The sequence below is a fragment of the Panthera leo genome, chromosome A1, assembly GCF_018350215.1.
Source record: "Panthera leo isolate Ple1 chromosome A1, P.leo_Ple1_pat1.1, whole genome shotgun sequence".
Taxonomy (NCBI): Eukaryota; Metazoa; Chordata; class Mammalia; order Carnivora; family Felidae; genus Panthera; species Panthera leo.
In genome coordinates, this window is record NC_056679.1 from 14,874,648 (window position 1) to 14,889,450 (window position 14,803).

General features: G+C 36.3%; 1 protein-coding gene across 1 annotated transcript in view; it reads right to left on the bottom strand.

Annotated features, from left to right (window-relative positions):
• Nucleotides 1–239: 239 nt before the first annotated feature.
• Nucleotides 240–14,803, bottom strand: part of LOC122228416 (spermatogenesis- and oogenesis-specific basic helix-loop-helix-containing protein 2-like) — a 54,261-nt gene continuing 39,697 nt past the window's right edge. Inside the window, 6 exon segments of the mRNA XM_042953488.1 lie at nucleotides 240–1,277; nucleotides 2,752–3,008; nucleotides 8,163–8,189; nucleotides 8,192–8,283; nucleotides 8,954–9,042; nucleotides 9,182–9,329. Coding sequence (XP_042809422.1) covers nucleotides 1,257–1,277; nucleotides 2,752–3,008; nucleotides 8,163–8,189; nucleotides 8,192–8,283; nucleotides 8,954–9,042; nucleotides 9,182–9,329 — 634 coding nt within the window. The 3' untranslated portion in view covers nucleotides 240–1,256.

Here is a 14,803-nt window from a genome sequence, read left to right on the forward strand (position 1 = left end):
TCTCTCATGATCCACATGTGCACCTAGGAAATCCTCATGTGGAGCAAAAGTCCTAGTAACGATTAAGACCAGTTGTGAACATAGGAAGTGGCCACAAGTACCCAAAATACCTCAACAGGTTCTCTTACAGTATCAAAGCAATCACTCCTAAAAGCCAGAGTATAAAGAGTCAAGCACACATTTGTAATAATAAGCATAGAATCTTAGTTGGAAACTTGTAGTTCCTTTATAAAGTTGGTCAAATATCTACAGGTTCCATTATCATGGCATCCTCAAGGAAAAGTTATACAATTTAACATGAAAATTAGGCTATGCCTAAAGTAATTTTTAAACTTCTCAAAAATCTAGTAAAATTAAATTCCCTATATTGTACTACTAAAAAAGGGAACGCATATTTATTAAACAAAACAAAAACAGACTACCATTTTCAAGGTGAACACTGAATATTTTCTTTAACAATAAAACTTATTATATGTGTAAGAACATTTCAGTGAAATATAAAACAAATATTTTTCTCCCCTTATTTTCAGCAGTTTTTTTCTAATTCGTCTTTTCTAATATCAGTAGGGAGGAAGAGATGAATAACAAAGAAAGTCTGTAGCTGAAGATCCAGAAAGAAAAATCTACCTATTAGCTATCATTTCACTCAAGGGATTACAAAATGCAAAAACAAACACATCAATTTATTCATTAGGAGTCAAGTGAGGAGATAAACACCCCTGTTGAACCGAGAGATCTTAGTTTGGATGGTGCATAATGGAGGAAGCTCTCTAAGATGTCAAGTCTAGAAAGATACCACCTAGAAATGAGTGACAGTTATTCAGTGATACTAAAAATAGGAATCGGGCTGTAACATCTATACTCAGTGAGGCTGGAGTATCAAAGCATCTCCCTAATATTACCAATTTATCCAGTGTACCTGGACCTTCTTTGTAGCGGGTCATAAATTGTGGAATATTTTTTGAGGAGGAGAAAAAAAAAAAAAAGAAGTCTAGGTCACCAGGCCATCTGTTCTTGTAGTGCTCTGGCTGGGGGAGATCCAAGTATATCTGAGGTTAAGTGAAAGCGAGTGGCTAGCACTTTTGCTATCTATCTGCAGAAGCTTTTAGCACATTTATCAGAAGCCATACAGTGCAAACTCTTTTGATATTAGGTCTCTGGGTGTAGCTTTCAAGATCATTCTTTGTTCCATTCTTCCTTTATTGTCAAACTGTACCCAACAGGTGGTCTAGAGTGTGAATTTCAAACATGTGCTATTAATATGCCCAAAACTGTTGCTGCAAAGGGGAAAGAAAACCACATTAATTGAATCTTGGCCTGTTTTTACTCATAATGTCACAAATATATTTTCTATGTCCTAAAGCAATACGAAATGATTCATAAAACCATGTGAGATCTTTAGGGGAATAAACCCATTAAAATATGTATTATTTATTGCTATTAAAAGTAATTATTAGCTTACAGCAATTCTCCACCAAAAACTACACACAAAGTAAAGGTCAACATTAAAAAAATAATAATGTTACAATCTCTTTTTCATTTACTCCGTTTCCTGTCGGTAGACTGATGATCATTAGCAAAAGTATTATATATGTAAATAATTCATATTTCAAAATTTCTTTGTAAGTATCTTTAAAATATTTTTCTCATAAATGTTTTTTGGGTAGGTCACTATTATTCCCATTTTATAGATACCATATGGAAATAATAATAGCACCTACCTCAAAGTATTGTTTCAGAGATTCATTAGATCATCCACATTAAGTACACAGAGTATGTGCCAGATTACTTATTGAGTGCTCAAAACATGTTAGCTATTATTAATATGCAAAAGTATTAGCAACTATATTAAGGTTATCAGGAGTCCATTGAAAGCAGGCCAGGCTGGTTTGGGTCTTCATCTAAAACGGGACAGTTCTTCCAAAAAATAAAGATACCATTGTTTATATAACTAACTAGAATTTAAATGAAAACTTGAAGCATTAAAAAAAAAAGATACCACTGTTTATATCCATCTGCCTAGAATGCTTTTCCCCTCCTCACTCCCAACTCCTGACCTCTCTACTGGGCTAATTCTTATCCTTCAGATCTCAGCTTAGATAGTACTTCTTCCAGGGGTGAGCAGTCACTAACCTCTCCCAAATCTAGATTATACTATATATACAGGGTCCTCCTCCTACATGCCCCAACGTGGATCACAATTGCCTGCTTCTATGCTTCCCTATGACACTCAGGCAGGGATCATGTCTATCTATACACTACATTCTTGGTGCTTAGCACAATGCTAGAACAGAGTGGATGCTCAATAAATATCTGTGATATGAGGACATCTGGGATCTCAAATCAGCCTGGTTTATGTTGGCTGAACAGGTTTTCCTTTAGCCTGATTGACTACTACCAGCCAATGAGATAAAGCAGCAGACAGTTGGCAGGGGGTGAAGGGAGTGGTTGAGGATGAGGCTGGTGAAATGGGATGTGGCATCATAGAAGCAGAGGGGCTGAAGGGAGGGGCTCTAGAGGAAACAGGTCCCATCTGGCCACTTAAGGTCACACCAGCAGCATCACATTCAGATTCACTAATTCTGGATATCTAGATATCAGTCCTGCAGCATGGGGAATGAGAGCCTGGGTTAAGTGCACCTGGCCCCAGTCTAAGAGACTTCTGACCAGAGTATTAACAAAATGCAAGCCAGGGGCCCTGATAGCTGGAATGAAAGAATCCAATCTGATCCAAGACCCCAGAAGACTTACCAGACAGTTGGGATGTGTTGAGCACGTCTGGCCCAGCACAGAATTGTAGTGCTGAGGAAGAAACTTTGAGACTTTGGGCACAGCTGATGGAAAATGAACTGAAATGTTCTGATTTGTTACAGCAGCTGCATCATAGGAAGGGACAACTTTAGAATAGTATCTGACAGCATGGAAGGAATTAAGAGAGAGAGCTTTGCTGGGAATTCGAGTTTTATACATATCACCAATTGCATTCTCTGAAGTGGAGCTGGACTGACCTTTAATAAAAAAGAAAACAAATATCCATCAGTATTCACAACTCTGGAACTTGGAACCACTGTATTTGAAATAAAAGTCCTCTATGTCGTTCCCTCCTGTTACAAATTTATACTACTCTTATACTCAAATGCCGATGGAAAAACACAGTGGACTTTTTAGTATGATGGTGCAATACACATACTGTAAATTAGTGTTTGTGTGTCATCAGAAGACAGATTTTAGAGGAGCATCAGATCTCCGTGACTGTGTGTGTGTGTGTGTGTGTGTGTGTGTGTGTGTGTCTTTCATAGTAATCAAAATTGTGACCATTCTTATGAACCCGAAGAAGCATGAAAGAATGTTGGAAAGGTGAACTCTATTCAAGCACAAATAAAGTGTGGTTGATTTTATATCAATGAAATGGGTTGTATAATCATATATCTATGGTCTGTACAGTAACTAGAAGGCAGAAAAAAAGTTTTAAAATATATCATGAGGGGTGCCTAGGGCCTAGGTAGCTTAGTCAGTTGAGTGTCTGATTCTTGATTTCACTCAAGTCATGATCCCAGGAATGTGGAATCGAGCCCCACGTTAGGCTCTGCACTGAAAGCACACAGAGGCTGTTTGAGATTCTCTCTCTCCCTCTCCCTCCTCACACATGCATGCACTATCTCTCTCCCTCAAAAACAAACTATACATATATACACACACACACACACACACACACACACACATATATATATAATATTAATAATGTAATCTGAAGTAACACTATGAATACCTTTCTTCTTTTGGATATTAGTAGTAATGAAAATAAAGAAATTGTATGTCTACTTTACATACAAATGTATCTAGAATATTTGTGAAAAATCATTTCAGCAGATATGTACAAAGATTTATGGAAAGGACAGGTAAAGGTTACCTAATAAAATCTAAACACTGAACTCAATCAGTACTTCTGTGTTACAGGTCAGATGTTAGCAGACACCTGGTGACCTTGGGTGGTAATTTCATTTCTCCAGCCTTCAATTTACTGACCTATGTGGTGAAAGTGACATTGGAAGACTTAACTGATTTCAACTGTTCCAATCCTCTTTCAAAAATAATTTGGCAACATGCAATATGACCTATATATGTGCTCACATTTTCAAACTCATTCATCACACACTCCCAGGTAGCTACCCCAAGGAAAAGTTCAAAATATAGGAAAATCTACGTATGGGGAAATATTTCCTATCGTATTATATATAGAATCACTCTCCCCACAAAACTACAAACACTAAATGTAGCAGTTGGAGGATGGCTAAGAAAATCTTCTATAAATTATTTGATAAGCCATTAAATGGTGGTATGAGGCACACAATAAAAAATTAAAGTATATTGGACATAATGTTAAGTGAAAGACACAGGCAACAAAACTGGATGTCCAATATGATTACTGCTGTAGAAAAATATACATAGAAAAAGACTTGAAGGAAATACATTAAAAATGAACAGCTATTATCTTAGCTGGGCTAGTTAAGGACTAATATTGCTTTCCAAGTGGAAAAATGTATATAAATAAAATTAAAATGGAGGTTCTGACTCAACGACCTTCAGGTCTTCCCCAGTCTGAACATGGCATAAAGTCCACAGTCCTAGTATATTTGTGTCTTCCCAAGAGCAGCTGCTTCATGTGATACAACACCAAGCGATGTTGGGGCACAGAGAGGCTTGAACTCACCACCATGTAAACAGTAGTTCAGAGTTTCTGCAGAGTATAAACACTGAGAATGCAGAAGTAAGTACTGTATGTTCAAAAGGTAACATTGACAGGCATATGCCTGTGGTCTGACCTCTATCTGATTTAACCTGGGCTGATTTAATCATTCTGGGTGATATTCAGCCACAACTACTTTAAGTAGATTAACTGTGGCTCATGGCTACTTTTTTTTTTTTCTATTTTCTTCCCCTCTCTCCTAAGTCAGGGGGAAAGTCTGAATTGACTAATAAAACACCCTGAATCTTGTTTGATTATATGAACGAAGAGGACTGTATGCTATTTTGGGTCTTTTTCTCTTTTGACCTTAGACACCATCCCTAGTAACATCATTTATTCCTGCAGCTTTTACCATGTCCTCATAGTATGCACAGTACCACTACAACAGCATTTTTTTTTTTTTTTAACGTTTATTTATTTTTGAGACAGAGAGAGACAGAGCATGAACGGGGGAGGGTCAGAGAGAGAGGGAGACACAGAATCGGAAACAGGCTCCAGGCTCTGAGCAGTCAGCACAGAGCCCGACGCGGGGCTCGAACTCACATACTGCGAGATCGTGACCTGAGCCGAAGTCGGACGCTTAACCGACTGAGCCACCCAGGCGCCCCTACAACAGCATTTAAAGTACCACAGGAATTCTATTTTGCTACTGTGACCCTCCCCCCTACTCATTTGCCAGCTCCATAAGAACAAGAGCTGCACCTTGTTCGTCTTTGAGCCCCCATCTTTCAAGCAGGGACATTTAAGCTGAGAACTAAGGGATGAACTGGGAGTCCCCCAGGTAGAGTATGGAAAGGACTTCCCCAGCACAGGGAAGGTACTGAATTAAGTGAGTGGAATCCCTTCAAGGAAGTCAGCAGAAGGGTGACCTCAGACTCAGGCACTGAAGAGACAGGTCCGGGTGTCCTGTCATCTAGCATCTAACATGCAGATTAGGAGCTCAGTACCTTACTGACTTCTCAGTGAAGAGTCACTTTCAGGAATAAAAAAGTCACAGACTGGTAGCTGTATTTTTTTACTCTGGCTCTGCTTTTTTCCATTTTCTTATTTCTACAAGTACATTGGCATGCCTTGACATTATAACACAAATAACAAAAATGCCTCACAGTGGGTAAATACTTTTTTCACAAAGAATAGTCATATAATGAAGGTTTCTTGAGCACCTACTGTATGTTGGTCATTGCACTAGGTACTAGAAATACAGCAATGAACAAAATAAGCAAAAAAAAAAAAAAAATTTCCGTGTCTTCATGGAGTTGATACTCTAGTGGGAGGTAACAGGCAATGAGAACATATGCAAATAAATAGTATTAGAAAGTAATAAGTGCTATGAAGAAAAATACAGCAGAGAAAGTGGATAAGAAGTCTCATGCCTTAAAAAAAGAAAAGAAAAGAAAAGAAAAGAAAAGAAAAGAAAAGAAGAGGAAAGAAAAAAGAAAAGAAAAGAGAAAAGAAAATGAAAAGAAAATGAAAGGAAAGGAAAGGAAAGGAAAGGAAAGGAAAGGAAAGGAAAGAAAAGTCCATGCATTATGTAATGCTGGGAAGTATACAGTTTTAATAGGTGGTTGAGAGTTACTGAGAAGGAGACAATTAAGCAAAGATATGAAAGAGGTAAGTAAGTTAATATGTTAAATCCTCACAACATAGTTATTATGCAATTAATTTGAGTATTTCCCTTTCCTTTAGATTCTATTCATGTAATAAAGTCACTAATATGCTTATCATCTATCAGTAAGGTAAGCTTTCTACTGGATAGCCACATGCAAAAGAATGAAACTGGAGGCCTAATTTACACCATCACAAAAATTAGCTCAAAATAGATTAAACACTTAAACATAAAATCTGAAACCATAAAACTCCTAGAAGAAAACAGGGAGTAAGCTCCTTGACATTGGTCTTGGCAATGATTTTTTGTATTTGACACCAAAAGCAAAGGTAACAAAAACAAAAATAAACATGTGGGACTATATCAAACCAAAAACCTCTGCACAGCAAAGAAAATCATCAACCAAATGAACAGGAAACCTATGAGAAGGGAGAAAATATTTGCAAGTCACATACCTGATAAAGATTAATATCCAAAATATATAAAGAACTCATACAACTCAATAGCAAAGAAACGAACTGATTTAAATATGGGCAGAGGATCTAAATAGGCGTTTTTCCAAGAAAGACACACAAATGGCCAATGAGTACATGAAAAGATGCTCAATATGACTAATCATCAGGGAAATGTAATTCAGAAGCACAAGGAGAGATTACTTCATACCCATTAGAATGGCTAGTATCAAAAAGACAAGAAATAACAAGTGTTGGTGATGATCTGTACTCGTGCATTGTTGGTGGGAATGTATATTGGTGCAGCCACTAAAAACAGTACAGAAGTTCCTCAAAAAAATTAAAATAGTATTACCATATGGTCCAGCAATCCCATCTCTGGGTATTTACCCAAAGAAAATGAAAATACTAACTCAAAAAGATGGAAGCACCCCTATATTTATTGCAGCATTATTGACAGGAGCCAAGAACAACCTAAGTATCCACTGATGGATAAATAAAAAAAAATGTGATAGATAAGAGATATATAGACACACATACACACACACAGGCAAGCACACACGCACACATACACTGGAATATTATTCAACCGTGAAAAAGAATGAAATCCTAAAAAAAAAAAATAATGAAATCTTGCCATTTGTAACAATATAGATCGACCTTGAGGGCATTATGTTTTGTGAAATAAGTCAGAGAATGACAAATACTGTACGATCCCACTTATACACAGAATCTCAAAAAACAAACATAAAAATTGAGCTCATAGATACAGAGAACAGACAGGTGGTTTCCAGATATGATGGCTGAGGAGTGGATGAAATGAGTGAAGGTAGTCAAAAGGCATAAAATTTTCAGTTATAAAATAAATAAGTCATGGGGATACATGTACAACATGGTGACTATAATTAATACTACTATATTACATATTTGAAAGTTGCTAAGCAACCAGATCTTAAAAGTTCACAAGAAAAAATATTGTAATTTTGTTGACAGATGTTAAACAGACTTATTGTGATGATCATTTCACAATGTGTACAAATAACAAATCATTATAACATTATAACATATCATCACCTGATATAATGTCTTACGTCAACTATACCTCATTTAAAAAAAAAAAAGATGAGCTTTCTGGTAACAATGGTCAATTTGAGCCCAATTTCTGGGACAACAGCATACAAATGCTTGTGGCCATCTTGTGTACTTCAAGCAGACAATACCAAAAGGACTCATGGTGTGATCTTCTAGCTACACTCTTTTCCCTGGTTATGGCAATGAATGCATAGAAGCACAGGGGTGCACAGGACACCCACATAACCCAAGCATACAACCGCACAGGGCATCAGGCAGAGCTCACCTCTCACAGCTTCATCCAAGGAGCCCCCGAGGCAGGAACAGAGTACACATTCACACACTTATTAGCCAGGAATGTGATCCCTCTCACAGGTGAGTAGGTGCTTGTCAACACACCATTTTCCCTTAAAAGGATAGGAAAAAAAAAAAAAAAACACCTTATACAATTCCCAAGGAAGACAACATGAACATTGCTGAGTTCAATTCCTCCCTCTATCATTCAAGTTCTAACTTGACAGAGACAAATGATACATTATTTAGGCATATGAACAAATTGGTGAACAGGACTCATGATGATAGTTTCGGATGTAGAGGAATGATTTGCTTTATAGTTTTTCTTTGTTTATACACTCTAATAAATTTAGATACAGAAGCATTCATTTGGCATGTCACATTTTGTACCAGCAAATTTTTTTTAAAACTCCCAACTGAAATAGGGCTGGACTGCTCCAGGGTCCATGATCTCCTACTGAGGAATGGTAGAATGCATCCTGCCTGTTGGTCTGCCAGTCATGACCGTCACTACTGATAAAGCCTTATTTTATGATCTTCAGAATTAACAAAACAAGAAATAAGAGTGAGTCAAATGATGAGAAGATCATGGGCCTGAGAATGTTACATATTTTACCACTGTGACTAAATGATACAGATTGGCAATGGGAGAAGTTTATGGATTCTTCATAAATACCTGAGTTTTCATTATGGGTGGGTTCACTGCCTGTCACAATACTTCTAGCGTTAGCACTGGAGGAAAATAACAAGCCAACTGCCAGTTTACAAGAGCCCTCGTCATACCTTTGTGCCATGATTGGGCCTGGGAGGGATGGCTGGATGGACACTTGTTTCTTACAAAACCTCATATTGTTCTGAAGTACTTCCGTGATCTGAGAGAGAGAGAGAGACATTTATTTAGGTATTTTTTCATGTATACAAATACACATACATTTCCAATTATAAAAAACAAAACTGGAGCTTTAAAGCACGGTCTATGAGGATAAAATTCAAGGGCTTAGAATCAAATACCTGGCCCATAATGGCTGGAGGGATTTTCTCCCGGACATACTTCACATAATCAACTGTTGCCTCAAGAATCGAAGCCGCATCATTCTTTCTCCCCTTTATATATGGCAACAGAGTACGCAGCTGCTCACAGCAATACTTGATTCGTTCTCTGAGCAGAGAATAGTAATAAATGAGGAATAATTAGTTTCATTTTCTTCCTTGTACAACAAGGACAAACTGTCCTTCCTTCTGGGTCTGTTAACAGAGGAACTGCCTCCCTCCCTATCTAGTCTCTGTTTCACAGAAAGGCCATGTCCCCGTAAGCCAGCAGCCGCCATAGCCCCTGGAACCACAACTTCCTGGGGCGTCTGTTCACGCTGCTGCCCAGTACAATGTTCGTGCTGACCGCAGCCCCAGTTCACTTGCCCCGGGCCTGCTGCAGTGTGCAGGATGACCCTGCCTATGGAAACCCCCTCAGAGGAGGGAGTGGAATGCTACACATAAGTCCTTTTGTACTTCACACTAGAAGACTAGCAGACAAAGAACAGTCAGGAGATGTTTCATGTCACTGTGACCTGACCCACGTTTTCAACAACGGATCAATTAGCATCTTGTAATTACATGGGCTTTACATGTAACTCTGTGTTCTGAGCCAAAGGAAAATCAGAAGGCTGCTTTCTTCAAATAAAGTAGGTATGAACAGAACAAATAAACCAATATGCAAATGAGAACATCATTCAGGCTCGTATCAGAAAGAAACTCACCTAAGTCTTTCATGGTTCTGAAGGGAAATACATAGGAAATATAAATACAAGCTTTTGATCTAAGCCTTTGGTACTTCTTTTTATGCATATATTCTTTTAATAAACATTATTAAGCACCTGTTTTATGTTGAATAGCAAGCACCTTGACATATATAGGGTCAAACGCTGGCTCTGACAATTACCAGACCTTTGGCAAATCACCAAACCTTTCTGAACCTCAAATTGATATATAGCCTGTGAATAACTCAAATATTCTAGATCAGCAGCATTTTAATTGGACTTTGATCAGTACTGACAGTTCTCTAGAGGTGTCTCAGGGACTATTCTAGAAAAAAAAGGATAAAAAAAAATCAACAATTTGACCATGTACACAAAGGCTTAAAGCTTTTCAGAACAAACTTTTTGCAAGATGATATGCATTATAGCAGTATATCAGTAAGCTATTAAAAAAAAACAATCTAAACACAATAATAGGTGGACGCTTAAGCTATAGCTTACTAACTCAGTAGAATATTATCTGGCAGTAGAAATGAAATGCTATAAATCTTATGGGAAAAATAGGATATTTTAGAAGATACAACTATAAAATATAAGGCAGTATATAAAATATGATCAAAGACATTAAACAAAGTAAAAATAAAGCACAGGAAAAGATTTGAAAGTGAAACCATCAAGTCATAGTTATTTCTGGATGGTTGGGCTATGGAAAATATTATTTCTTCCTTTTATTTTTTACTTTTCCCAAATATTTTTGCCGGGTACAAGCTACTTTTACACTAAAAAATCCTGTAAGATATTCTTTCCAACATTCGTTAAGAAAATGTTCAAACACACAGAAAGACTGAAAGAACTTAGAATCTGAATTCTTTCAAGTTGAAAAATTAAGAATTTGTACAAAGAACATATATATACTTCACCCACCTAGAATCTACAATGAATGTTTACTGTTTTCACTTTGTCACATATGAATCATCACACTGGCCATACCTCAATCTATTTTATTATACCGAAGAATTTCAAAATAATTTGTAAACTTAAGACACTAAACTCTTAAACATATCATTAGCTAGAGTTCAATTATTTTATTTTCAAATAAAAGTTACATAAAATTAAAAAATACACAAACCTTAAGTGTACCATTCTATGAGTTTTGAAAAACGCACAAAACTATGTAACAAAAACCCTAATTATCATGATCACAACCCAAAAAGTTCCTTATCTCATCCCTCAAAAGGGCCAACAACATTTCTGATATTTTTCCATCCCACATTAGTTTTGCCTGTCTTTGAACCTCATATAAATCAAAATCTACAGCATGCGCCATTTTGTGTAAAATTTCTTTCACTCAGCATGTTTTTGAGATTTGTCCATGTGGCTGTTTATTATCAGTAGTTTGTTTCTCTTTATTGAGTAGTAGTATTCCATAGGATAAGTATGCCATAGCTTATTTACCCATTCTTTTACTGACAAACACTTTGGCTGTTTCCAGTTTTCGATCATTATGAATAAACCTGCTAGAACACTCTGTACATCTTTCTGTGAATGCATGTTTTTACTTCTCTGGGAACACATCTAAGAATAGAATTAATGGGTTAATTTTTTAAATTTATAAGAAACTGGAAGAACTTTTCCCAAAATAGTACCATTGTACACTCCCACTGTCAATGTATGAGAGTTCCTATTGTTCCAAATCCTTGACAACATTTAATACTGTCAGTAGTTTTAATTTTAGTATGTTGGCCTTTCTGAGCAATTTAGCATATTGTCAGTAGTTTAATTTTAGCATTTTTGGTACATGGTAGTACCCCATGCTTTACTTGCATTTCTGTGACAAAAATAAATTACGTTGAGCACTTTTTCTGGTGTTTATTGGGCACTTGCATATCTTCCTTTGTGAAGTGTCTGTTCAAATATTTTATTTCCATTTTAATTGGATTGCAGGGCTTTTTGGTATTGCACTGTAGGAGTTCTTTATCTTCTGTAATACCATATTTTTTTCTAGCATATTTGCTTTGCAAATATTTTCTCCCAGTCTACGGTTTGCCTATTGATTTTCTTAGTGGTGTGTTTTGATAGCTACTTTTAAATTTTGATGAGTCTAATTTATCTACTCTTTTATGGTTATTACTTTCTATGTCCTAAGGAACAACTGCCCAACCTCAGCTTGTGAAGACATTCTCCTATGCTTTCTTCTAGAACAGTAAGAGTTTAATGTCTTAAGTTTACAACTTACTTTGAAATTCTTCAGTATAATAAAATAGATTGATATATGGCCAGTGGGAGGATTCATATGTGACAAAGTGAAAACAGTTCTTCTAGAAATGTACTGTCCAATCCAATAGCCAGTAGACTGGTCTATAATGATTTATATAGCCATTAGTCTATATAAACTAGTTAAAATTAAATAAAATTCAAATTCATTACCTGTTACAATAGACACATTTCAAATACTCAGCAACTACATATGATTAGCAGCTCCTTTACTGGACAATGGATGCAGATATAGAGTATTCCTAACATTGCAGAAAGTTCTACTAAACAGTACTATTCTAAGTTTTAGCTTTATACTATAGTTTTGTCTATGCTCCAACTTGAATTAATTTTTATACAATATAGTAAGAGATCAAGGTTCATTGTTTTTCCATTTGGATATCCAGCTGTTCCAACATCATTTATAAAAAAGACTTGTTTCCCAGTAACTTTGCTCTGGTGATTCACTAAAAATCAAATGAACACAAATGTGTTGGTCTAGTGCTGGGATATTATGTTCCATTGATCTATTGGTCAACCTTTATGATAGTAACACACTGATTAACATACTGTATACTAAGTCTTGAATCAGATTGTTTAAGTCTTCCAATTTTGTTGTACGTTTTCAAGACTGCTTTATTCTAAGTCCTTTTATGTTATAGGTCTTTTTCATTTTTAAATCTTATTATCAATTTCTTTTTTTAATTTAAAACAATTTTTATTTTTTTTTAATTTTTAAATTAAAAAAAATTTTAATGTTTATTTATTTTTGAGAGAGACAGAGACAGAATGCAAGTGGGTTAGGGGCAGAGAAAGAGGCAGACACAGAATCCCAAGCAGGTCCAGGCTCTGAGCTGTCAGCACAGAGCCCGACATGGGGATTGAACTCACAAGCCATGAGATCATGACCTGAGCCGAAGTCGGACGCTCAACCGACTGAGCCACCCAGGCGCCCCTAAAACAATTTTTTTAATGTTTATTTCTAAGAGAAAGAGAGAGAGCATGAGTGGGAGAGTGGAGAGAGAGGAGACACAGAATCTGAGGCAGGCTCCAGGCTCTGAGCTGTCAGCACAGAGCCCGACACAGGGCTTGAACTCCTAAATCGTGAGATCATGACCTCAGCTGAAGTCCGACGCTTAACTGACTGAGCCACCGAGGTGCCCCAGATTATCAGTTTCTGTAAAAAAAAAAAAAAAAAAAAAAAAGCCTACTGGAATTATGATTTATATTCAAATAAAGTTATATTTCAATTTGGTGAGAACACATTAACAGTACTGATTCTTTCAAGTTGTAATTATAGTATAATGCATGATTTAAGTTTCTTTGGTTTCTCACAGCAATAGTTTGAGTGATCAATGTACAGATACTATGTGTCTTTTGGATATTTTTTCCTAAGTACTGCCATAAATGTAATTATTTTTCATTTTTATTTTCTAATAGTTTACTGCTTATATGTAATAATACAATTAATTTCTGTATATTAACTTTACATCTTGCAACCTTGCTATATTAATCTTTTGGTTTTAGAGGTTGTATTGTATGTGTCTTAGGACTTTACACATAAACAATCATGCTATCTACAAATAAGAAAGTTTTGCTTTTTCCTTTCTAATCTGTATTTTTTAATTTCTTTCTCTTACCTAATTGCAATGGCTAGAACAGTTTGATCAATGCTGAATACAGTTAGCACAAATGGGCACCTTTCCTTTGTTCCAGATCTAAGAGACATGGTCAGATTTTCATCATTAAGTACAATGCTAGCCATAGGTTTTCATTGATGCCCTTTAACAGACTGTGGAGGTTCTCTTCCATGTCTGATTTGCTGAAAGGTTGGTTTTGGGGTTTTTTTAAATCTGAAAAGAATATTGAATATCATCAAATCATTTTTCAGAATCTGTTACTCACATGGTTTTTCTCCTTTATTTTGTTTACTCTGAATTCCACTGATCGATGTTTTGAATATTACACAAGTTTTGCTTTTCTAGAATATACTTGGTGTGGTCATGATGTATTACATCTTCATATATTGCTTGATTTGATTGGCTAAAATTATGCTAAGTGTTTTATGTCCCTGTTCATGAGGAATATTGGTCTGTAATTGTTTTTTTATGTCTTTATTAGGTTAGGGTTATGCTGGCCTCGTGAAATGGGTTAGGAATTATTCCCCCTCTTCCATTTTCTGTAAAAATTTAAGATTGGTATTACTTCATTAAATGTTTGACAGAATTCATCAGTAAAACCATCTGAGATTAATGTTTTCTCTTTGTTAAGGTTTTTAATAACAAGTTCAATTTCTTTACTATATAGGGCTACTCAGATTTTCTGCTTCTTCTGGTATCAGTGTTGGTAAATTGCGTTCTTCACAAATTTGTCCATTTTGGGAGTGCCTGGGTGGTTCAGTAGGTTAAGCATCCGACTTCAGCTCAGGTCACGATCTCACGGTTTGTGGGTTCAAGCCCTACATCAGGCTCTGTGCTGAAAGCTCAGCACCTGGAGCCTGCTTTGGATTCCGTGTCTCCCTCTCTCTCTCTCTGCCCCTGCCCCGCTCACGCTCTGTCTCTGTCTCTCAAAAATGAACAAAAAAATTTTTTTAATTTGTCCATTTTGTCTAAGTTTCTGAGCTTACTGG